Source organism: Podarcis erhardii (genome assembly GCF_964252035.2).
Source record: "Podarcis erhardii genome assembly, chromosome: 1".
Lineage (NCBI taxonomy): Eukaryota > Metazoa > Chordata > Lepidosauria > Squamata > Lacertidae > Podarcis > Podarcis erhardii.
In genome coordinates, this window is record NC_138497.1 from 119,696,456 (window position 1) to 119,719,533 (window position 23,078).

General features: G+C 43.2%; 1 protein-coding gene across 2 annotated transcripts in view; it reads left to right on the forward strand.

Annotated features, from left to right (window-relative positions):
- SLC25A12 (solute carrier family 25 member 12) overlaps nucleotides 1-23,078 on the forward strand; it is a 65,566-nt gene that overhangs the window by 16,452 nt on the left and 26,036 nt on the right. For both annotated transcript variants that reach the window (XM_081874517.1, XM_081874518.1), the window contains exons 4-10: nucleotides 3,650-3,765; nucleotides 10,358-10,497; nucleotides 12,702-12,848; nucleotides 13,154-13,292; nucleotides 14,920-15,013; nucleotides 16,667-16,751; nucleotides 22,153-22,237. In XM_081874517.1, coding sequence (XP_081730643.1) covers nucleotides 3,650-3,765; nucleotides 10,358-10,497; nucleotides 12,702-12,848; nucleotides 13,154-13,292; nucleotides 14,920-15,013; nucleotides 16,667-16,751; nucleotides 22,153-22,237 — 806 coding nt within the window. The remainder of the gene's footprint in view (nucleotides 1-3,649; nucleotides 3,766-10,357; nucleotides 10,498-12,701; nucleotides 12,849-13,153; nucleotides 13,293-14,919; nucleotides 15,014-16,666; nucleotides 16,752-22,152; nucleotides 22,238-23,078) is intronic.

Genomic DNA, 23,078 nt, shown 5'->3' on the forward strand with positions numbered 1-23,078 from the left:
TCGGCTACAGTGCCTCCCAGGGCCGAAGAGGCTACCATCTTTTTAGTTTTACAAGCCAATCAACTCTTCTGCTGCCAGAACTACAGTAGCAAAAATGACCAAGACAGTAGCATGCACAGCCTGGATAGCTCCGCTGGTTATCAGCGTGGTGCTGATAACACCAAGGTTACAGGTTTGATCCCCGTATGGGACAGCTGCGTATTCCTGTATTGCAGCGGGTTGGACTAGAGGATCCTCAGGGTCCCTTTCAACTCTACAATTCTATGATCTCTGGCGTGGTTTTGATCCGTGGACATGAAGCACCATCTTTGGATTGTTTCCATACGTTCCAAGTGATTGATTTTAACATGTCAGGTTTTTCCCCAAGCCTGCTATGAGGAGACCAGGAGGAAAAATATAGGCAAGAACACTTTGTGGCAGTCTTTTAGATATTGGGCAGGATTCACCTAACCAGTCTCATCAGCAGATGTCCTTCACAATGGGGCTTCCCCCCTTCTTCCTCCCCCCAAATTGACTCTGGGGCGGTCAGAATAACCCCAAGAACAGCCCAGGCTCCATCTGCCAAACTGCATTGCTTGCGCAGATGGAATGACGGAAAGAGCATAGAGTTGTATAGAATAGAGCATCGAGTTGCCATAGAATGTGGGGATTGACCCTGAAGCCTGACTCACAAAGAAGGAAATGATGCAATTAGTTCACTTGCTCATTTACAACTGCTCTGGAGAAGTTCTGTTTCCCTTTTTATATCAGGTTCCTAGTCAGAGACTTTGATTCTGGGGTCCTCCGAATCCAGGCTTAGGAAAGGGAGGAAATGTCACGTGACCTTTGTAGCAGGAGGTCTCTCAAACTCCCACACATCAAACCAAGAAGGGCTCCTCCAAAACGTGATCTATTAGGGAGAGAGACACTAATCGCTATATGCGGCAAGAAACGATTTGCCTAATCAAGAGAAGGTCATGCTGTACAGCGCTTTTAAAACATTACTTATGGACAATATTCTTTGTTGCTTAAATTGCTTTCACAGAATGTCCACTCTTCTCAAACGTAGCCTTTTAACCCACTTGGTTTCAGAGCAGCCTTGCCCTGCCTCCCCTTCTCTGGTCTCTTTCTGTTGGTCTCCAAATTTATTTTAGCAGGGAAGTGCCAATGTTGTTGGACAATAGCCAACAAGTAAACATACATGGGAGCAGAGGCCACTGGGGCCATCAGAGAGCAGTGATAGAGAGACAATTAAAGGTTGCTGTTAAAACAAAAAAAGCAATATTCTCCCCACCCTCTATTTTTTCTTTTTCTTTTTGCTAAATGTCCGATTTTCATTTATGTGAAATTAAAAGCCCCTTATATTCTTTAGGGTTATTTTGTGTGCACATATGACCCCTGATGTTATTCTGAATGCTGTTATTTCCCTTACTGCTCTGGTTTAGTATCTGCTATTTTTTATTATTATTTGTGGCAAGCCCTGTGCAGCTCTGCCAAAGTGTGCATATGCTGAATGTCCTTTGTCTTACAATGGATGCAAAACCGTGGCCTTTCTCCTCATCTGCTTTCGCCCCTGAAGCCATGGCTTTTTGAAGTGTTAAGTGACCATTTCAAAAGAGGCACCAACTCAAGGTTGGGCAATGTGGTACCCTCCAGATGTTGTTGGACTACAGTTCCTATCACCCTTGTCCCTTGGACTCTGCTGTCTGGGACTGATGGGAGATGCAGCAACATCTGTGGAGGCACTACATGTTGGAATACTGCTGGGAAGACCGGGGCGTCAGGCAGGCCCCCAGCTGGCTCCGGACGATCACTGGCGGCCAGTCTTCCTTGGAACAGCATCAAACAGCGACACGAGTCTCAGATACATTTAGAGACCTTTGCACGCTCTGTTAGCAGAGTGTGTAAATCACCTCTCTGCAAAAGAGGCGGACAGAGGCAGATGTGCAAGCATATCTACAGCATTTATTGAGCATAGTTCAGGAACAAAGAAAAAAACATGTCTGCATCCCTTCGTGTCCGGCAAAACAGCAATAACACAAAAGCTACATACAACGGAAGTTCCCAGCAGACAGTGCTGGGAGTAAACAGGCATGTGATACACAACAGTCATGCCTGACCCTTTTAAGGTGGAATGGAACTATATCCTAACACTACATTGGCTACCCCCCGCTGTCACGATTGCTGTAAGAGGTGCAAAAACCTTGTTGCCCCGCCTTTGATTTTGACCATTGTTTGCTTTGCAGTGGAAGCCATGTGAGATGGGGCAACAAGGATCTTAATGTATCCTCAATGTGAGGATAATGTCAGAATCAACTCAGTGTGTGATTTATAATGCTGTAGTTTAGAATTTATACCCAGGCTTCCATTGCCTGTTGTTGTGTGTCTTTTGATTAGTGGTTGTCATTGACCTGTTCATAACATAGACAGCTGTTCGTGTTACTTTCCAAAATGCAACATTTCTTATAAAGAAGAACTGACAGCATCAATCCTGTGCTAATTCAGTATGATCAGATGCAGAGCTTTCCTTCTTCCTTGACTAAATTAGTGAAAATCTACATTCCTTTCTTATACTTAATTTCTTCCTGTTGGATTTAATCATAGGAGTATTTTAAATGTAATTCAGAATGACTCAGAAAAGTTTCTCTTAGTTTTGTTAATGGCAGACCATTGAGTCGTCTTAACCATTCAATCAATCAATCAATCAATCAATCAACTTTATTTGCATAGAGAAAGTGCATCATATACATGGATCAGAAAACAACACAGAGAACAAAACATAGTAGGAGATACTTTAGGATAAAACTGTCCAGACAAAAATAGGACCTATGGTAGGGGTCGGCAACGTTTTTTGAGGCCGGTTTTGTGGAGGTGGGTGATGTAAAGGTGATGTAAATATGGAGTGTCCTGGCCAAAATGAGGGTGGAATTCCCAACCCCAATGGGGAACAGGTTTTATTGGCTGCATTGCTAAGGGTTTGGAATTCACTCTCTAGGATTCTGTGCTTTGTCTGGAATGATTCCAATTATGGTGGGAGCATAAGCAGCAACTCAAGTGATAGGTCACAGGTTCTGATTTTGCTCTCAATGCAAGTTAACCATTTGGAGTGGTGGGATTCCGCCAGCATGTGGAGAGTTAAAGAAGATGGATCGGTCATGAAATGTAGGCAGAGCCAGAATTTTATAGTTGTGAGCCACGCTTTGGTTTCCAGCAGCCCTTGTCCAGTTTCCAGACACATGGCTGCATATGGCACACAATATGGCAGCCCCAGGATTTTGCCCAGAAATTTGGATTGGCTGTGTTCCAATGACTGGTTAACTGCACCTTAACCATTCTAAACAAAATAAAAAAAAAATTCCTTCCAGTAGCACCTTAGAGACCAGCGAAGTTTGTTATTGGTATGAGCTTTCGTGTGTATGCACACGTCTTCAGATACGAACTTAACCATTCTAGACCCAGATGGTAGATCTGATATAGCTTATGGGCCCAGAACGCTCTCCAAGGAGCAATGGGGTGGCAGAGCTGTTCTTAATTGTGGGTTAATTTTTTACGTTCAGTGTTGTAAAGCGCAACAGTGTTGGAATTTTCACTAGATCTTATTTTGCTGGTCTCTTTTTCCTCTCTCCACCTACCCCCTAATCTGAAATTTGTGGTTTCTTCTAATGCGTAGGTTGATCTCCTATCAAGAGTTTTTGGCGTTTGAATCCGTCCTATGCACACCAGATTCAATGTTCATCGTTGCTTTTCAGTTGTTCGACAAGAGTGGCAATGGCGAAGTGACCTTTGGTAAGAGCGCTAAAGATATTTCCTAAAGCAGTGCGGGAAGGTAGGAACTATAGTTCTGGCGTGTGTCCCAGAAATCTACCCCCAAATAAATACGTACTTTGAGATTCTAGTAACTAACTCTTACCTTCTTTTTTCTTCATTTTCTTCTTCATTTTTCTTCATTTTCTTCTTCATTTTCTTCTTTTTTCTTCATTTTCTTCTTCTACGCACATAGAAACCTTATGCAACCACACAATGTGATTACTGTGGCTCATTGCATAATCAGTGGCTGAACATTCCTAAAATAGTTGCTGCAAAATTTGTTTCCTTCCAGCCACTCCTAGCTAGATTTCTTTGTGAGATAGACTTGATGCTGGCTGAGTGTTCACCTCAACACATTTTCAACCCATGAGCTGTAATGGCACTTTTTCTTGCGTTGTTGTTTAGTCGTGTCTGTCTCTTCGTGACCCCATGGACCAGAGCACTCCAGGCACTCCTGTCTTCCACTGCCTCCCGCAGTTTGGTCAAACTCAAGCTGGTAGCTTCGAGAACACTATCCAACCATCTCGTCCTCTGTCGTCCCCTTCTCCTTGTGCCCTCAATCTTTCCCAACGTCAGGGTCTTTTCCAGGGAGTCTTCTCTTCTCATGAGGTGGCCAAAGTATTGGAGCCTCAGCTTCACGATCTGTCCTTCCAGGGAGTGCTCAGGGCTGATTTCCTTCAGAATGGATAGGTTTGATCTTCTTGCAGTCCATGGGACTCTCAAGAGTCTCCTCCAGCACCATAATTCAAAAGCATCAATTCTTTGGCGATCAGCCTTCTTTATGGTCCAGCTCTCACTTCCATACATCACTAATGGGAAAACCATAGCTTTAACTATATGGACCTTTGTTGGCAAGGTGATGTCTCTGCTTTTTAAGATGCTGTCTAGGTTTGTCATTGCTTTTCTCCCAAGAAGCAGGTGTCTTTTAATTTCGTGGCTGCTGTCACCATCTGCAGTGATCATGGAGCCCAAGAAAGTAAAATCTCTCACTGCCTCCATTTCCCCCCCTTCTATTTGCCAGGAGATGATGACTTTTTGTTGTAGCCTATAGCTAATTTGGAAATAATACTGAACTGAATTGAGTCCTGCAGGGCGGGGGCACCATTTCTTCTCCACTGTTCATATCCATTGCCTGCGCCCCGCCCTGCCCTGCCCCTCCCCAGGTGCTGCTTCGATCCAACCAATCAGGGAGCACCTAGCAAGTATAGGTGACTTTTATGAGGACCAATGTAGCTGAGTGACGAGTGAGAGGCATGTTTTCTTGGACTCCGGTGATCCTGACCAGTCTGGATTGCTTTGCTTTTCCATTAAGCAGGCAAAGCACTTGCATGCTAATTAGGGGCGGGGTGGGGCTCAGCTGCACATCATCTCATTGTTGATTACCTCCTTTAACCTGTCAGTTCGCAAGCACTTTGCCGGTTTAAAGGAGGCAATCTGCAGTACAATCCCTCCTTCCCTCAATCAATTTGCAAGCATTTTGCCCAAAGAGGAGGGCGAGGAATTGCAGTGTGTATATCGCCTCCTTTTATCTTCCAAAGAGCTTCCAGAATGACAGCTTAAAGGAGGCGCGCGGCGCAATACTCTGCCGTAGCCAAGACCTGCAGGGCCATGTGCCAAGCCCCTCTTGCATTGTGCACCTGGCTCCACCGCTGACAGCGCCCAGGAACTGTGTCACCTGGAGGTGTCAGTGAGCTCGCCTGAAAGTGGTGGGGAGGAGATGGAGGGTGGCTGAGTGGGGTGGGAATGGCGCCGAGTGGAAAGGCGTAGGAAAGAGGGGAGCAGCCGGTCTTCTGGAAGATGGAAGGCTCCCTTCCAGGGCTGACCGACCTTGCTCCAGTGGAAGCAAGTCAATCTCCCAGGCAGGTAAAGGAGATGACTAGATAAGATTCTCTGATGCGAGAATCACCCTGCATTGATCTCAGTAGGGTGCTGTTCCTCTCCCCGTTTCCCTTTGGTGTACACAAGCGTCAGAGCATTATGGGGAATGGGGAAGAAGTACATCTGGCATTCCAGCTCCTCTTGTCTGCCCACCATAACTTGCTCTTGCCCTGTAGAGGCAAGAAAATCCCTTTGAACTTAATGGTTCCTCACCCCCTTTCAATTCAGTTAAAAAACCAACAACTTTAATGAAAACAAATACATTATCCTTTACTTTAGCTTTGATAAAGATAAAGATCTGTAGAGATGGGGGATAAATTTAATTCAGTTCACATTTGCAGGTGAACCTATTTAATTCGCACTTCCTTTTTTTAAAAAAAAATATTTGGTTTTTCAGATTAAAGTTCTATAATCACATACAACATACAACACAAAAACGAGATTCCAAAGAATCTCCTGGACTTCCTTCCTCCCCTTTGTGGGTCCTATTGTCAATCATTTCCTCCTGCATCTTTTTATGATAATCCAAATCTTTTACCGCTCCATTGTGTCCAAAATTCACCATTAAACTTCAAGTGTTATTCCAATCCTACTAGCTGTTTACGATGGTTTTTAAGATAAATTATTAGTTTCCCCATTCCTTACTAAAATTTTGGTCTTCCTGATTCTGATTCTTCTGGCCATTTTAGCCATTTTGGCATAATCCATCAGCTTAATCTGCCATTCTTCTCTGGTAGAGACTTTATCTTCTTTCCATCCAGAGATCAATTAAGTTTTCTAAGGAGAAGATTTTCCCAAATAATTTGCCTGGTTCACTTTGTAGTGGTTTTCCGGAAGTTACTGGTATTTACATGGGTTTTGGATTTCTCTTGCATATCGCCTGGCATTGAATTGCCTGCATTGTAACTGCCTAAAGCTTCAATTGTGGATAAGAAACTATATCTCGTTTTTTGGAATTGCCATAGTGGAATTGTCCTTATTCTCTTCTGGGAATGGACATTGATGTAAAGAAGGAAAGGAAAGTATAAACATATTTTTTTAAATATTCCAAAAATAGTTGGGCATTCTCTAAAATCCATTTTGCAGTATGAAGATGTTCTTTATTTGTACTGGTCTTGGTGTACTCAGATGTAAGTCCCATAAAGTTTAGTGGAGCTTACTCCTATGTAAAGGAGTGCAGGATTTCAGCCTTAATACCATGGGGTATCTTGTAGCAGATACATTGTCCCATTGTGCAAGCTGGCTACAGATAAATTGTTATTGTTGTGACTGGGATATGGTACTTAATTGTAACATAAATGCTATATATAGCATGTTAGTAAAGGCACCCTGTTGTGATATATATAATTTTGACTTTAAATTAAAGGTTTGCATCTTTCTTAGCAATAAGTTTCTGCTTGATAGGAGCTGTAGCTTATCTCTCCACTCTTCTGCTCTGTAGGGATTTGGTTACTTAATGTATATTAATAGCAATCAAATAATGTAATTTTTCTTCTTGCACAATATGGGTAATTAAATTAAGGAATTCGAATTTTAAAGCCAGGCCTTTCAAAATCTATGATTAGAGGGCTGGCAGGGTCGAGAAGGTCACTGCAACAATTCCCTCCTTCAGTTAACATCAGCTCCCCACAGACTTAAATTATCTATTATTTGCCCTTTGAATGCAAAGTTTAAAAGGATAAAAAATGGAGAGATGTCGTTTTAAAACTAATGTACAAACAATTCACAGGTATTCTGTGGAGAGTGAAAATGCTATGCTGTCTGCCCTATGCAGTTTTAACAGATGTCTAGTGGAGCTTTTGAGATGTTTCACTAGAGAGAATTCATTCAGGGGTTCAGCCTCTTTCTAACCCCCTCCACACGAGAGGAGAGGAACATCTAATTCAAACGGCACTGTATTCATCTGAATGCGTAATATCTCTAATTCCCAAAGGGAAATGTCATCGGTCAGTGGGAGAGCATCTGTTTTGAATGCAGAAGGTCCCAGGTTCAGTCCCTGGTGTCCCCGGGTAGGGCTGGAAGAGAGACTTCCTGCCTGAAATTGTGGCAGTGGGAGCCAGTGTGGTGTAGTGGTTAAGAGCGGTAGACTAGTAATCTGGTGAACCGGGTTCGCATCTCCGCTCCTCCACGTGCAGCTGCTGGGTAACCTTGGGCTAGTCACACTTCTCTGAAGTCTCTCAGCCCCACTCACCTCACAGAGTGTTTGTTGTGGGGGAGGAAGGGAAAGGAGAATGTTAGCTGCTTCGAGACTCCTTCGGGTAGTGATAAAGTGGGATATCAAATCCAAACTCTTCTTCTTCTTCTTCTTGGATACACCATGGCCTTATACATGAGGTAATATGTGGTTGCCAATGCATAACTGGGAGCCTTCAAGTGCGCTCCTGATTGCATATTGGCAAGGGAAAGCAGGTTTTGGCCTCTACCACCCATCAGCCAATAGGGGCCAGAGCTGAAGCCTCCTGAATTGGTTGTGCATGGTCCCAACTTTGGGACGTCAAAGCACCAATCACCTGACATCATTGTGAGAGGGGTGGAAGAGAGAGACTTCCTGCCTGAAATCCTGAAGAGCCACTGATGTCAGTCAGCTTGGACAATACTGAGCTAAATGGACCCATGGTCTGAGTCAGTATAAGGCAGCTTCCCAGGTTCTCTATATCCAGAAGAGAGAGATGTGATGCGTCTTGGTTCAGGTATTATCTGGTCAGGACACGAAGAGATAAACAAAATACGTGCTTCCAAAACACTTAGCAAGTTTGAGATTTCTTGCTGGTAATTTAGAGTGCAATCCCACCCAACAGGGAATAAACCCCATTGAATTCATTAGGTCACAGAACTTAGGGAAGTTTTTAATGTGTGACATTTTAATGTATTTTTTTTTAAAATAATATTTATTACTTTTAAACCTTACAAAAAAGAAGAGAAAGAAAAGAAAAAAAGAAGCAAAAGAAAGAAAAAAAATACAATACAATATATAAACAGTACACAACGCAACATTAACACATTAGACTAAACAAAACACAGCAAAAACAATTTAAAAACATACATCATACCATTTCAATGCCTTATCTTTCATTCCCTTGTTTCATTGACCTCCTCTCACCTCTCTTTTTGTATTCCACTTCTATTAATTGTTTCAGCAATTCCTTTCCATCTTTCTATATTTTCTGTCATATAATTATCTTAACTTATTTTAACCTTATTTTCCGTTAATACTATAATACTTATTTATGCTTAACTCCTTATAACATTTCTACTAAAGCCATTTTAATGTATTTTTAATCTTTGTTGGAAGCCGCCCAGAGTGGCTGGGGAAACCCAGCCAGATGGGCGGGGTACAAATAAATAAATAACCCAAACTGTGTGTCGCGACATATTCGTGTGTTGCGCAAACGTTCCCCACATTCCTCCCGTTTGCTAGCAAAAGGGACGCAGGTGGCACTGGGGTCTAAACCACTGAGCCTCCTGGGCTTGCCAATTGGAAGTTCGGCGGTTTGAATCCCCGCAATGGGGTGAGCTCCCGTTGCTCTGTCCCAGCTCCTGCCAACCTAGCAGTTTGAACATGCCAGTGCAAGTAGATAAATAGGTATCACTGTGGCGGGAAAGTAAAGGGCGTTTCCGTGTGCTCTGTCTTCCGTCACGGTGTCCCGTTGCGCCAGAAGCGGTTTAGTCATGCTGGCCACATGACCTGGAAAGCTCTCTGTGGACAAACACCGGCTCCCTCGGCCTGAAAGCAAGATGAGCGCCGCAACCCCATAGTCACCTTTGACTAGACTTAACTGTCCAGGGGTCCTTTAAGTGTTCAGTATGAGTCTTTTCATGTCGGGCGATTTTATGCATGAGCAAACTAGCCCCACCCCCTTGACACTGAAATGCACATTGGCCACACACCCGTTAAACACATTATTGGCATTGGTCCAAAGGGGGTCCTATGCACGTATAGATGTGTGCCCTTGGAACTCCCTCCATGGGGATGCAACAGAAATGAACTGTGAATTGGCAATGAGCATGACCACCACATGCTTCACCTTCCAGAGATGTGGGGTATAGCACTCCCATCTGCAATACCTTCACACATTCATTCTGAATGACTGAAAAGGGCTCCTCCCTGGTTAAGATATTCTCTGCCAGAGTCACAGTTGGGGCAATGATCTGAAATAGTTAACATATTTTCTGTAATGATAATGACCCTATTCTTATACCTGTCTTTAATAGTTGCATTCACACAAGTCTCAATCAAGTCTCAATCACGCCGTGCATAGTCTGTGAAATATTATGGTGTATTTTGAGTGCAGGTATTCATTGCCTTTCAATGAGGTCTTAATTTGACACGCAGAATCAAGGAACACAGCATTGATTTTATATCAGCATGCAAAGCACCAGGTATTTCTAATAAAGGAAATAAATTGCTTCTTAATTAAAACTGAATAAGGCAAAATCATGGATCTTGAAGATATACATAGTATTAATACACAAGTAGTATTAAAATCTATTCTATACAAAGTGTGTTTTCACTCTAGAAAGATAAACAGCTCTCTAACTTGAAGTTGTAAAAAAAAAAGTGTTTCCCTGTTTGATTGGCTCTTCTAGAAGTATGGTTTTCATTTTCTGTTTGAAGAATTTTAAGTAGGGTTTATCTTTCTCTCTTTTTCTAATTAATTTCCTTTCTCCCCTTTCCCCCTCTTTGTTTTCAAAGAAAATGTAAAAGAAATATTTGGGCAGACCGTTATTCACCATCACATCCCTTTCAATTGGGACTGCGAGTTCATTCGATTGCACTTTGGCCATAACAGGAAGAAACACCTGACATACTCGGAATTTACTCAGTTTTTGCAGGTCAGTTGCTTGGTTTCCTGTACTGTAATGATGGGTTCCTTCTCTTGTGCTCAGCAAATGTTTGCAAAGTAGATATACAGCCCAGCTTTATACTCACAAAGGATCCAATATTTTAAACCTTCATAGAAGCTAAAAGCTTTTATCTTGGCCAATAAACTATGAATGACTCTCCCCCCACCCAACTCCAGATATATGTTTCTCGCAGATGAAGATTGTGGGTTGTAAAACAGCCACTGTGGAAGATGAAAGTCAAAATGCATTTGCCATTTTTCATTGCATTAAGTGGACTTTCAGCCGTTGAACTTGGGATTGCTTTCCATATTGTATCCAATTTGGATTGGATCGAGTTGATTTTGGAAAACAGTTTGAGACTGTTAGATCTGAAAAAAGTTATTTTAAAAATATTTTTCCATTGATTTGTAGGCTTTAGTTGTCCTCTATTTCTTTGTTTGCAAAGGGATATTGCAGTAAAGAGTTGGTAATATTTGATTTGTGTGCATCATCAGGCCACCCTTTTGTGAGTAAAAAGTATCTTGTTCTCTTGTGCTGCTTTTGTTTATTCTCTTGATCTTTTGCTGCCCTTACTCTAACCTTAAAGGACTTGCTAATCAAAATACAGTTGTGGCTACCTTCACAGTTTCTAACCCTTTAAACAAAATGTGCTGCTGTGGTTATAACAACTTGGTCCACCTCACAATATCATGACAAGAATAAAGTAGTTTTCTGACACCCTGATCCTAAATGATTTTCAGTGGTTTGCCCAACATGATATGAAAAAAGGAACATGGTGGCATCCAGATTGCTGATGTTCTTGTGATGACTGATTTTCACAAGGTTGCTTTGCCATGTGCACATTCAGTTGGTCCAAGAACACAAGCCAGCATGAAATAAAGGGGGGGGGGAACCCCACTAAGTAATTTAGCAAACCATCTCCTAGCATTGGATACAACTCAGAAAAATATTGGGTTGTACTGCTGCTATGTTTGGATTGCTTTCTCACCCTGTAAAACAGCCCCTGGATAAAATTCTTTGCCGAACATGTTGAGTTCTAAAACTGGTGTAAATTATGAAAGTTTGTATCTCTTGGATCATTTGTTCAGCAATCCGCTGACCTCAGGGAGGGGTGTGTGTGTCAGGGGCTCTTCCTCACAACCATAAATTTCTGCTGGAAATTTACTAGCTTCTGAGACTTCACTAAACACTGCCACAGCCATCCTAAAAACTAGAACCTTGTATTGAAAATTTAAAAAGGTAAGCTTGCAAGTCTTATCTGTGAGAGTCCAGTTTTGAGTCAAACAGTTGTATCTAATGAAGTCATCCAATTAGCACAAGGACTTCCGCCTGCTCAATAGGACTTCCTCTCCTTGTACACCCCCTGAGCTCCTCCATCTGTTCTGGGGGTTCCACCAGCCGTCCAGTGCAGAACTGGAGAGATACAAGAAATGTAGAGAGAGTTCTGTTGCTCAGGCGGATATCCTTGAGCTATCAGTTGACTCCGTTGGACACAATCCAGTTGGTATTAATTGTTATCATTCATTGGTTGTATGCCTTGTATCTTATTTCCACCTGATGAAGACTATTACGAAACATTAGTATCATTCCAGAGACACTGTCCTTTTGAGGCTTTTGAGATGTCTTCCGTTGAAACTTTTGAGACACTATTGAGAGACTTTACTTTAGAAACTTTTGAGACGTCTTCTGTTAAAACTTTGGAAAGACTATTGTGAGACTGTCCTTAGGCATCTGTTTTGGAACACACGGCTTGATGGTCCTCGCTACCTCTTTGTTATATTGTACATATGAACTTTGATTGGCTTGTTCCTATAATTTAAATGATATCATTATTCTATTATATATTCTCTACTATTAGCCTATGTGTTGTGTTTGTATTGTTGTGATTGGATAGCCTTGTTGTGATTGGATGTGTTGTGATTGGATATCCAAGGTAATGGATAACCTTGTGTGCCATACGCAGTGATGTTCATGTCAGTATGGATTGATAACTCATTATGGACTGGGCTGCCTTCAGGCTATTTGCAGCAACAGCTTTTCCAAAAGTGCAGGACAGAGCACTGATCTGTACTGACTTCTGCTGGTTTTTATTTCAGTATGCATCCAGGGTCAATGTGTAGATTCTGGGCATCAGTATAATGGGTATTTAGAACAAAACTCTCAGTATATCATTTCTTATCATATTATTTCAGGAGCTGCAGTCAGAACATGCCCGGCAAGCGTTTGCACTGAAAGACAAGAACAAAACAGGCACGATTACTGGCCTGGATTTTGGCAGCATTATGGCTACAATTCGTCCACACATGCTCACTCCTTTTGTGGAGGAGAACTTGGTTTCAGTAAGTATCAGGAAGCATGGGACACAGAGGACTGAGATTCAGGTTCTCAAAAATTGCAGATTTGGGATCATCCATTGCCCAGGCAAGATTTTGTGACCTCCATAAGGATTTTCCTGGTGGGGCTTAGTAGAAAGAAGGCAATAACATAAAGGAGCAGGTAGAAGAGATAAGAAATCTTCCAGCAATTGGTGGAGGTCTAGCTATAACTAATGAAGTCTTTTTCTCTTGCTCTCCCCCTGCAGTCCCCTGTGTGCAGGTATTTTCAGGAACTGAAAAAATATATATTTTGTTTTCTTTCTACCCAGGCTGCAGGTGGATCCATTTCTCACCAAGTCAGCTTTTCGTATTTCAATGCTTTCAATGCCTTGCTGAACAACATGGAGCTTGTTCGAAAGATATACAGCCTCATTGCAGGTGCTAGAAAAGATGTCGAGGTTACAAAAGGTAAAGCATTGTATGCCATAAACTCTTGAGATTACTGAAGCTGGAGCAATATTTGGCCCCTGTTACTCATTGATAGAGCATCTAGCTTGCCTGCTGAAGTTCTGTATTCAGTCCACAGTTAGGAGGACCAGGTAGCTGGCGATGGGAAACACCTCCACCTGAGCCCTGGGGGAGCCCTGGCCAGTCAGTCTGACCGGATGTAAAGCAGCTGATCAAGTATGATCAAGCTGAGCCAGTGTGGTGTAGTGGTTAAGAGCTGTAGTCTCGTAATCTGGGGAACCGGGTTCGCGTCTCCACTCCTCCACATGCAGCTGCTGGGTGACCTTGGGCTAGTCACACTTCTCTGAAGTCTCTCAGCCCCACTCACCTCACAGAGTGTTTGTTGTGGGGGAGGAAGGGAAAGGAGATTGTTAGCCGCTTTGAGACTCCTGAAGGGGAGTGAAAGGTGGGATATCAAATCCAAACTCCTCCTCCTCCTCCTCCTCCTCCTCCTCCTCCTCCTCTTCTTCTTCTTCTTCTTCTTCTTCTTCTTCTTCTTCTTCTTCTTCTATGACACATATCACCTAGGTGAGGAAGCTTCCCCATGCATGGAGCCCATGTAATATCCCTCATCCCTTGAAATGAATGGGCTGAAGAGCTTCATTACCACATCAGAACTTCAGCAGCTGCAAAAGATTGTTGACTTAAGGCAGGCATAGACAAACTCGACCCTCCAGGTGTTTTGGGACTACAACTCCCATGATCCCTAGCTAACAGGACTAGTGGTCAGGGATGATGGGAATTGTAGTCCCAAAACATCTGGAGGGCCGAGTTTACCTATGCCTGACTTAAGGCAACAGTCCATGCTCTGTCAAGGTCAATTGTTTATTTGCAAACTTATACCCTGCCTCTTAACTGCGAGAGCCCCCAAGGGAGCAACTTACAATACAAAATATGCATTAAATCAAACGGTAAAAATACATAGAAATTTAGAGCTAAAAACTGGAGTCACAGTAAACTATTTTGGGGTTGTAAGATCTCACAGGGGGGAAGAAAGGATGGAGGGTACCAATGTTAGAAATAAGGAAAGGATGTTCATGTATGTAATTACAGCAGCGAGAATTCTTGTGGCAAGGAATTGGAAAAGTGAAATACTACCAACGATAACAGATTGGCAAATACTCATGATAGCGTGATCTGTAAAAGGTCCACGTAGGCTGCCTGCTTTTTCTGTATTCTAGTAACTGGAAATATAATTAGATAAGGACTCCTCTTGGACATGTAGCCCCTTAAACTTAATTTGAGTTGGTATTCAGTTGTTTCTTTTTCAATGGCTGGGTCTGGTCTTGGATATTTTAGAGCAGAGCTCTAGAAGAGAGTGCCTCTGACCATATGCAGTGTACTTTTCTCTCCCTACTGAAGAGCTGCAGTCCACCTGTGATTAGGAGAAGTATGTCCAGGGCAAAATTATGCAATTGGATCTCAAAAATCTAACAAATTTTAGAGCAAACTTTGTTCATTTCACCCTGGTCTTTGGATTTTGCTCCCATAACGTTAAGCCAAACTGTAGATTGTGTATTTAAAAGTTCCGATAAGTTATGCATAATTAGTTTGTGCTTTTTTGTTTTAACCCGTTGCTTTAAAACAGAGGAGTTCTCTCAGTCTGCAATCAAATTTGGACAAGTTACACCTTTGGAGATCGATATCCTTTTTCAGCTCTCCGATTTGTATAATGCCTCAGGGTAATCTTAACTTTTTTTGTAATATTAATGTTTCTAGAGTGTTGTCATTAGATGGAGGTTGTTGTTGTTGTGTGTGTTTTTTTTAATTGACGACTGTGGGATGGAAATTCTGTGCACACGGTGTGGTCTTGAGATGGTGTGTGTGTGCCACTCAGTGTATATGCAGTGTGACATGGGGCTAGGGCAACGTATGCCTATATCTGTGCACTCATACACCTGGTTACCACAGTTCCCTCCCTTGCTTTTGAGGGTAAAAGTTTACAGTGTATGTTCAGTCCATAGCTGTCAACCTTCCCTTTTTTGGCGGGAAATTCCCTTATTCCAGCGCCGTTTCCCACTGCTTCCCACTGCTATCACAGATTGTTAGATATCCTGTAGACTGTCCCCGGGACAGGTGAGGCTGCTGATCCCTTATTTTTGAGGCTGCTGATCCCTTATTTTCAAATCTGAAAGTTGACAGCTATGGTTCAGTCTTTTATTACTTTATGCACATGGAGGACTGCACATGGGTTCAGGTTCCTACTCAGCCATCATGAAGCTCACTGGGTAACACTGGGTCAGTCTTACTTATCTCACAGGGTTGTTGTGAGGATAAAATGAAGGGCGGAACCAAGGGTGCTGCCATGAACTCCTTGGAAGAAAGTCTGGTGCAGCCAAATCAAATAAAATATGCTTTGTGGATGTGTAATTTCGGATTGCAAGTGGGAGATTACATTTTTGAGGGCAGTGGTACCTTGGTTCTCGAACTTAATCCATTCCGGGAGTGCGTTCGACTCCCAAAACCGTTCGAAAACCAAGGCGCAGCTTCCGATTGGCTGCAGGAGCTTCCTGCACTCAACAGAAGCTGCGTCAGATGTTCGGCTTCCGAAAAACGTTCACAAACCGGAACACTTACTTCCGGGTTTGTAGCATTCAGGAGCCGATTTGTTCCGCAGCTAAGCTGTTCAGGAACTAAGCTGCCACTGCAATACCTCTTTGCAAATATAAAAACTGGTATATTGCAGAGAAGGTTGTAGAATCTTTCCCTGTGATGTGCTAGTTTTCTGTGTACAGGGATGAGTTTTTGATGGGAGAGTTTGGGCAATAATAGCTTAGGTTAATAAATCAAGATATGAATGAACCTTTTGCTCATGCAAGAAGACTCTTTGCATGAACTTTAATAATAATAATAATAATAATAATAATAATAATAATAATAATAATAATAAATTTTGTATACCCCGCCTATCTGTCTGGGTTCCCCCAGCAACTCTAGGCGGCTTCAATACAATGGTCCTTCAGATATTAAAAGCTTCCCTAAAGAGGGCTGCCTTCAGATGTCTCCTAAAAGTCTGGTTGTTGTTTTTTCCTTTGACATCTGGTGGGAGGGTGTTCCACAGGGTGGGCGCCACTACCGAGAAGGCCCTCTGCCTGGTTCCCTGTAACTTAAACCAGGAAGCCTCAAACAACCATAGTTTCTTGTTTCATCAGAACTGGAGAAACTATGTTTTTGGAATAAGCCAGGGCATTAAGTCAACTTCAAACCATGATTTAATATCCTGGCAGGGTCCAAAGCTCTATAGGGTAAGGTTTGGTAGTCTGAAATGTGCCTGATGGGTTTGGGCTTGCTGCTACGTTTAACAGGGATTTCTTTTCCCTGGTCTTGAATTGCAGACGCTTGACGCTGGCAGACATTGAGAGAATAGCCCCCTTGGCTGAAGGAGCGTTGCCTTACAACTTGGCAGAACTTCAGAGGCAGGTAGGTACCTTCAAGAAAATATGGAAGCCAGCCAATCCCAGTAAACATGTAGTGGTTATGGCTTTAAGCTAGAGCTTCTGAGATTATAATTTTGAAATCTTTCCCATGATATCCATATTTATATTTGCTCAGTCCATGGACACATGAGCGCACTGCAGTTTTGGGGAAAGTTTTCCACCCTTCTGAAAACGGCCCTTGTCAAACCATCAAAATGATTTTTTAAACTGTTCTGTGTAATAGAAAGTGCTTGATCTGAGAGGTGGTGATATAAGCAGGACTGCCTTTGGTCTGTGCGTGTCCCATCCTTTTCAGCAGTTCTTGCAACACCTCTTCCACCAAAATTGGGCTGAAAAAAGGCAGTTTGAAGGAAACAGACACAACCTTCTTGTGACGTGGGGGCCTCTAGGCTGCAGCACAGCATTCCCAAAGAAGTTGTTCATTATCATAACAAAATAGCTGGCTGTTGCTCTGGCCTTTCAGAATATTGTTGCCTTCAGACGCTTGCATTTGTGTTTTAGGTTTGTGAAACTATGTTAAAAATGAATACTTTGTTGAAAAAAGAAAGAAAAACACCCTAAACAAATCCTTTTAAAAGGTACAAATCTGGATGCTTGCACAAGCTGCCATGTATTGATTTGTTTCTGAAGGAAAAGCACAGTCTAGTCAGATTATTTTATGAGGCCTTGTATGTGGATTTTGCTGTTTGCAAATTACTGCATTATCTGGATTGTTTTGTGTTAAAGCTCATTTTCGAAATTAACTTGTCTCTGATATTTCGGCATATTTCCTTCTCTTGCCTGATAATGCCACTTTGTCTTTGTTGATTTTTTTATTTTTTATTTTACAATCACCACATGAAAGATTTCTTGGACTAATTATCCCTCGTGGAGATTGACCAGGACTGTTTGGCTAGACTAATTTATTGAATTTTGCTTATGTGGTTTGATTGTTTTTAGCCCTTGTCTCCATAGCAACAGGATTTTTATTTTTTACTTTTTAAATTAACTCAAACTTTTGGCTGCTGGAAAAATGCTGCTTTAAAGTAGCCCTGCTTAAAATGAATGGAAATTATCTGGAAAAGAAGGGGTTGCATATTTTGCAGCCTTAATGAATTGTCACCTGCTAAGAAATACAGGCCTTCCTGGAATCTTTTGTGTTTTGGGAACAATCAAAGATTTAACATTACTTGGGCCTGACTCAGTCTTTGGATGATCAGATTATATCAGCTAAAAAAAGACTTCTACAGCCTACATTTCGGTTTGAACCTCAGTGAAGGTTCAAGGAAAGAAGCATCCTTGGTAGAATTAAGCTTTGTCCTCCTCCTCCTCCCTCCTCTCTGCACTACTCCATCCTTCTTTTCGTAACAGAAGTGGTGTCACTGTCTTTCTCCTTCCCCCACTCTTACTCCTCTTCTTGCTGCCACATTGGTGGTGGCAAATTCTAACGAAGAGCCCCCAGCACCGTGGGTAGATGTGATGGTTAGAAAGGTGTATTGAACGTAATTTGTTTTGTAAAGCTTTAAAGGTAAAAGGTAAATGGACCCCTGACCGTTAGGTCCAGTCGTGGCCGACTCTGGGGTTGCGGTGCTCATCTCGCTTTATTGGCCGAGGGAGCCGGCGTACAGCTTCCGGGTCATGTGGCTAAGCCACTTCTGGTGAACCAGAGCAGCGCATGGAAACGCCGTTTACCTTCCCGCCGGAGTGGTACCTATTTATCTACTTGCACTTTGACGTTCTTTTAAACTGCTAGGTTGGCAGGAGCAGGGACTGAGCAACGGGAGCTCGCCCCGTCGCGGGGATCAAACTGCCAGCCTTCTGATCGGCAAGTCCTAGGCTCTGTGGTTTAACCCACAGCGCCACCCGCCTCCCTTTGTAAAGCTTTACAAAGTTCTAAAAGTCTTTCCAGCCACTGTGGCCATGCCACTGGCCCTCTCCTTTAAAAAAACAAAAAAAAAAACTTATTTATACTTGTTATGCCTACTCGCGTGGTTGCTCGAGAGCGAACAGGAAAGATCCTCACTGGTCTTTTCAAAGGCTTTATTATCAGTGCAAAAACATTTACAGTGCAGAACGTCTCAATTCCATGTCTTGCTCAGTCACTAGCAGAATCTGAGAGTGGGCGGTCCTTAAACTTTCCCCAGCAGAGTAGTCTCTTGACCCCCATCCGACGCCCCCCCTCTCTGCGCGTAAACCTACTGCGCAGAGAGGGCGTGGATAAAGGGGGACTTGCCTCCCCCCCCACTTTGCTCATGCACAGTGTCTTGGCTCTCTCTTGCATCCTCCGAGCCCTGCATCCCTTCCCCACTAGAGGCGGTGCTTCCCTCCTACGCGGAGGAAGTGCTGCTTCTCACAATCTTTGGAGTCTCCCTGTAACCCAGCTGCCCTTCCACCTCTCGCGTCTTAGCTGATGGCAGTTCCCTGACAATACTTTTCAGATATATACATTTCCTTAATTTTACAGTCCTTTTTGACATTTTAAAACTACACTTCCTTCCCCCTCTTTCTGCAGTTCTTTAAATTTATTTTTAATATCTTCTGCATATCCAAATTAACTTAACTTACTCGTTTATTTATCTTCTTTAAATATATGCTCTTATGTAGCTGCAGGTTATTACAGTGCTACCTTGGTTCTCGAACTTAATCCATTCCAGAAGTCCGTTCGACTCCTGGAACAGTTCAAAAACCAAGGCGCGGCTTCCAATTGGCTGCAGGAGCCTCCGGCACTTAAGCGGAAGCCGCATTGGACGTTCGGCTTCCGGAAAATGTTCGCAAACCGGAACACTTATTTCTGGGTTCGAGAACCAAGGTACCACCGTACAATAATCTTGCCATTGTTTTTATATGTTTAAAATTTGTCAATATTCAATAAACCATTTCCCTTCTTTTATAAAAAGTTTGTTATCTTGCTTTCTTATTCTTCTGGTAAGTTTCACCATTTCTGCATATTCCATAAGTTTTTGTATCCATTCTTCCTTTGCTGTGTCTTCTTCTTCTTTCCAATTTGGGGCAAGTGACATTCTTGCCGCTGTAGTCTCGTACGTGAATAAATTTCTGTACAATTTAGGTAGTTCTATCCCTATAATTCCTAGTCCACTGGCCTTCTCCCGGCCACCTCTCCCAGAGTGCCTTTCTCAGAAGTGAGATGACAGTGGAGAGCCTCATCCAGTGTGAGTGTAGTGGAGAGCCAGTGTGGTGTAGTGGTTGGTAGACTCGTAGTCTGGTGAACCGGGTTCGCATCTCCGCTCCTCCACATGCAGCTGCTGGGTGACCTTGGGCCAGTCACACTTCTCTGAAGTCTCTCAGCCCCACTCACCTCACAGAGTGTTTGTTGTGGGGGAGGAAGGGAAAGGAGAATGTTAGCCGCTTTGAGACTCCTTCAGGTAGTGATAAAGCGGGATATCAAATCCAAACTCCTCCTCCTCCTCCTCTTCTTCTTCTTCACCTGGTGGCCAGTAAGGACACGAGGCAGCACTGGTTCACTCCCTCCCCCAGTCTCATTCCAGGCAGGGCTGGTGATGTTCCCAGCCTGAAACACGAGATATACACTGCCAGTCAGAGTAAGCAGTTCTGACCTAGATGGATGAGTGGTCTGACTCTGTATAAGGTCCTATGCTCCTAAGGGGAGGAGGAGGCAATGTCTAGTGTTGGGACCTCTATGCCCTGCATTGCCATGTCAGCACAGCAGTGCATGAGAACAGGTCATTAGACTAATGAAGAGGGCGATCTGTGCAAGGGGAATCTGGCTGCGGAGAGCAATCTTAGATAACAGAAGTCGCAACTTTTTTAACATTTTTATTAACATACCCTTTCCGCCTAGTTGGCAAAGATAAAAGCAGGGGACGCTGCCAGTCTTTCAATCATACTTGCGGCTGATATTCTCACGGAAAGATTTTATTTTGTCTAGCTGCTAAATATCTGTGTACAGTGGCTTCACGGAGTGATGCCAGTGACAGTAATTTTCTATTTATAAATATTCATGCTCTGAAAGCCATAGCATTAATTATACTAATTTGCATATCCTGTGTGAATCCAGGCGCGTGGCGGGGTATAGTAAGCGCCTTCATAAATAGGCTTAAAGTTATATTTCCATTAGAAGGGAGGAGAAGACAGGCTCAGGGTGACATATGCTTAGGACTCACCTCAGTCCACAGTTTTGCTAGGATTTCATGAGGATTGCAAGGAAATGAAGAAACACAGGCTGAGTTCACACGTAATGGTAAACTATGGTTTAGCACTATGAGGATGGTTGGCAGTGAGCCACGGACTCCCTCCTAATCCTCCTTTGGCCTGGTAGGGAGGAAGAACTTAGAGGCATTTGATTCCCTTTTCATCTAATTTTGGCTTGTCATGTCTGAACCTGAATGATGGTTAATCTTTCCACATAGATTAACCACAGTTTAGTGTTTAGTAAGAGGGACGTGGGTGGCGCTGTGGGTTAAACCACAGAGCCTAGGACTTGCCGATCAGAAGGTCGGCGGTTTGAGTCCCCGTGACGGGGTGAGCGCCCGTTGCTCGGTCTCTGTTCCTGCCCACCTAGCAGTTCAAAAGCACGTCAAAGTGCAAGTAGATAAATAGGTACCACTCCGGCGGGAAGGTAAATGGCATTTCTGTGCACTGCTCTGGCTCACCAGAGGCAGCTTAGTCATGCTGGCCACATGACCCGGAAGCTGTACGCCGGCTCCCTCGGCCAATAAAGCGAGATGAGCGCCGCAACCCCAGAGTCGACCACGACTGGACCTAATGGTCGGGGGTCCTTTTACCTTTACTAGTGTTCGGGCAAATTGCTAAACAGTGGTTATTCTGAAACAGAAGCTTCTGGTCTAAAGACTGTTTCAGAAGCAGAGGGGAGCAAACTTGAGTTTTGCTACAACCCAAGCATGGTTAGTAGCCAGTGACGCATAAATGAAAAACAGTCCATGGAGTACAGGAAGAACTTCAGCTGGAAATGCTTCAGCAGGCCTGCAGTTTTTAATTCATCCACATCTGGTTTCACCATAAAATCCAATAGTGCCTTGGTTCCCACGTTCCATGAGCACAGACTTTAAATCGTGTTGCACGCAAAAGGGCATTTGAGTGCTGAGCATTACCTAGCAATATATCTTGTAAACGTGGGAACGAGAGAAAGTCATTGTTGTGCATCTTCACAAATCAGTTTTTCAGTTGCGCCGTCTCTGGGATGTGAGAGAGATAGAAGTGCAATCCTTAGAAGTACACCCCCGGTTAATGTGTTTAAGAGAGCTGCCTGATCATTTTTATTCTTACTTAAAGCTCAGTGCACAGCTGCTTTCAGTTCTCATAACAGCATTTTGGGGGTTTTTTTTGCCCAATTTCATGTTTTATTCTCTGTCCCTCCCTCCCCTCCACCCCACCCCGCTCCACCGACCCCCGTTCTTCACTCACAGCAATCTTACGGTGATCTGGGCAGACCTGTCTGGCTCCAGGCAGCTGAGTCGGCTTACAGGTTCACTCTGGGCTCAATTGCTGGAGGTGAGTGACATGTCTGTGTGTGCTGTTTTCAAGCTGGGATTGCTGTAATATTATCTAGCCGGGCTGGTTGCAGATCAGCTAAGTTGGAGTTCATTGTCCCTCCCACCCCCAGGGTAGGAATGGTGGAGCTCTGAAGAGAGCTCTTTATTGTTACTTATATAAAAAAAACACAACCCAAGCCTATGATCAGAAGTCCTGACAGAACATGACCTTGGCACTACAGGCTCCAGACAGTCTTTGGAGCAAAACTTGCAGAACGACAGACTTCTCAGATACAGCCTCGGACTCCCCTCTTAATTATATTTGATGGGATTGATACCAAACTCAGAAAGGGAAACGAAGGCCGGGGACAAATACAGTGTCTTTAATAAAGAGGCTGAAGACATCACATTGTTCCTGCTCCCTTGTTTCACTTTTGGTATATAATTTGGTTGAGACTTACCGTATTTTTTCATGTATAAGACTAGGGTTTTTTTTGTTTGTTTTTAACCAAAAAAGTAGGTTTAAAATTGGGGCTCGTCTTATACACGGGTAGTGCTGAGGGGTGTTTTCTTAATTTGGAGTCCCCCAAAATAGGGGGTGTCTTATACATGGGAGTGACTTATACACAGAAAAATATGGTATATATAGACATTAGTCATCTTTGAACTACTGATTTATGATAATATTACAAAATAATATTATGAAACGGGGCATAGCAAGAGGCCATGAAACACACCTATGTGTGCTCCAGGTGCTCCAGCTGATAGTCGTATTCTGTTTACTGTAGATTTTCATACCCACCTGAGCAGTTGCCATTTTAAGCTGAATTGTACTCCTTCCGCTCCAGAGAATAGCAACT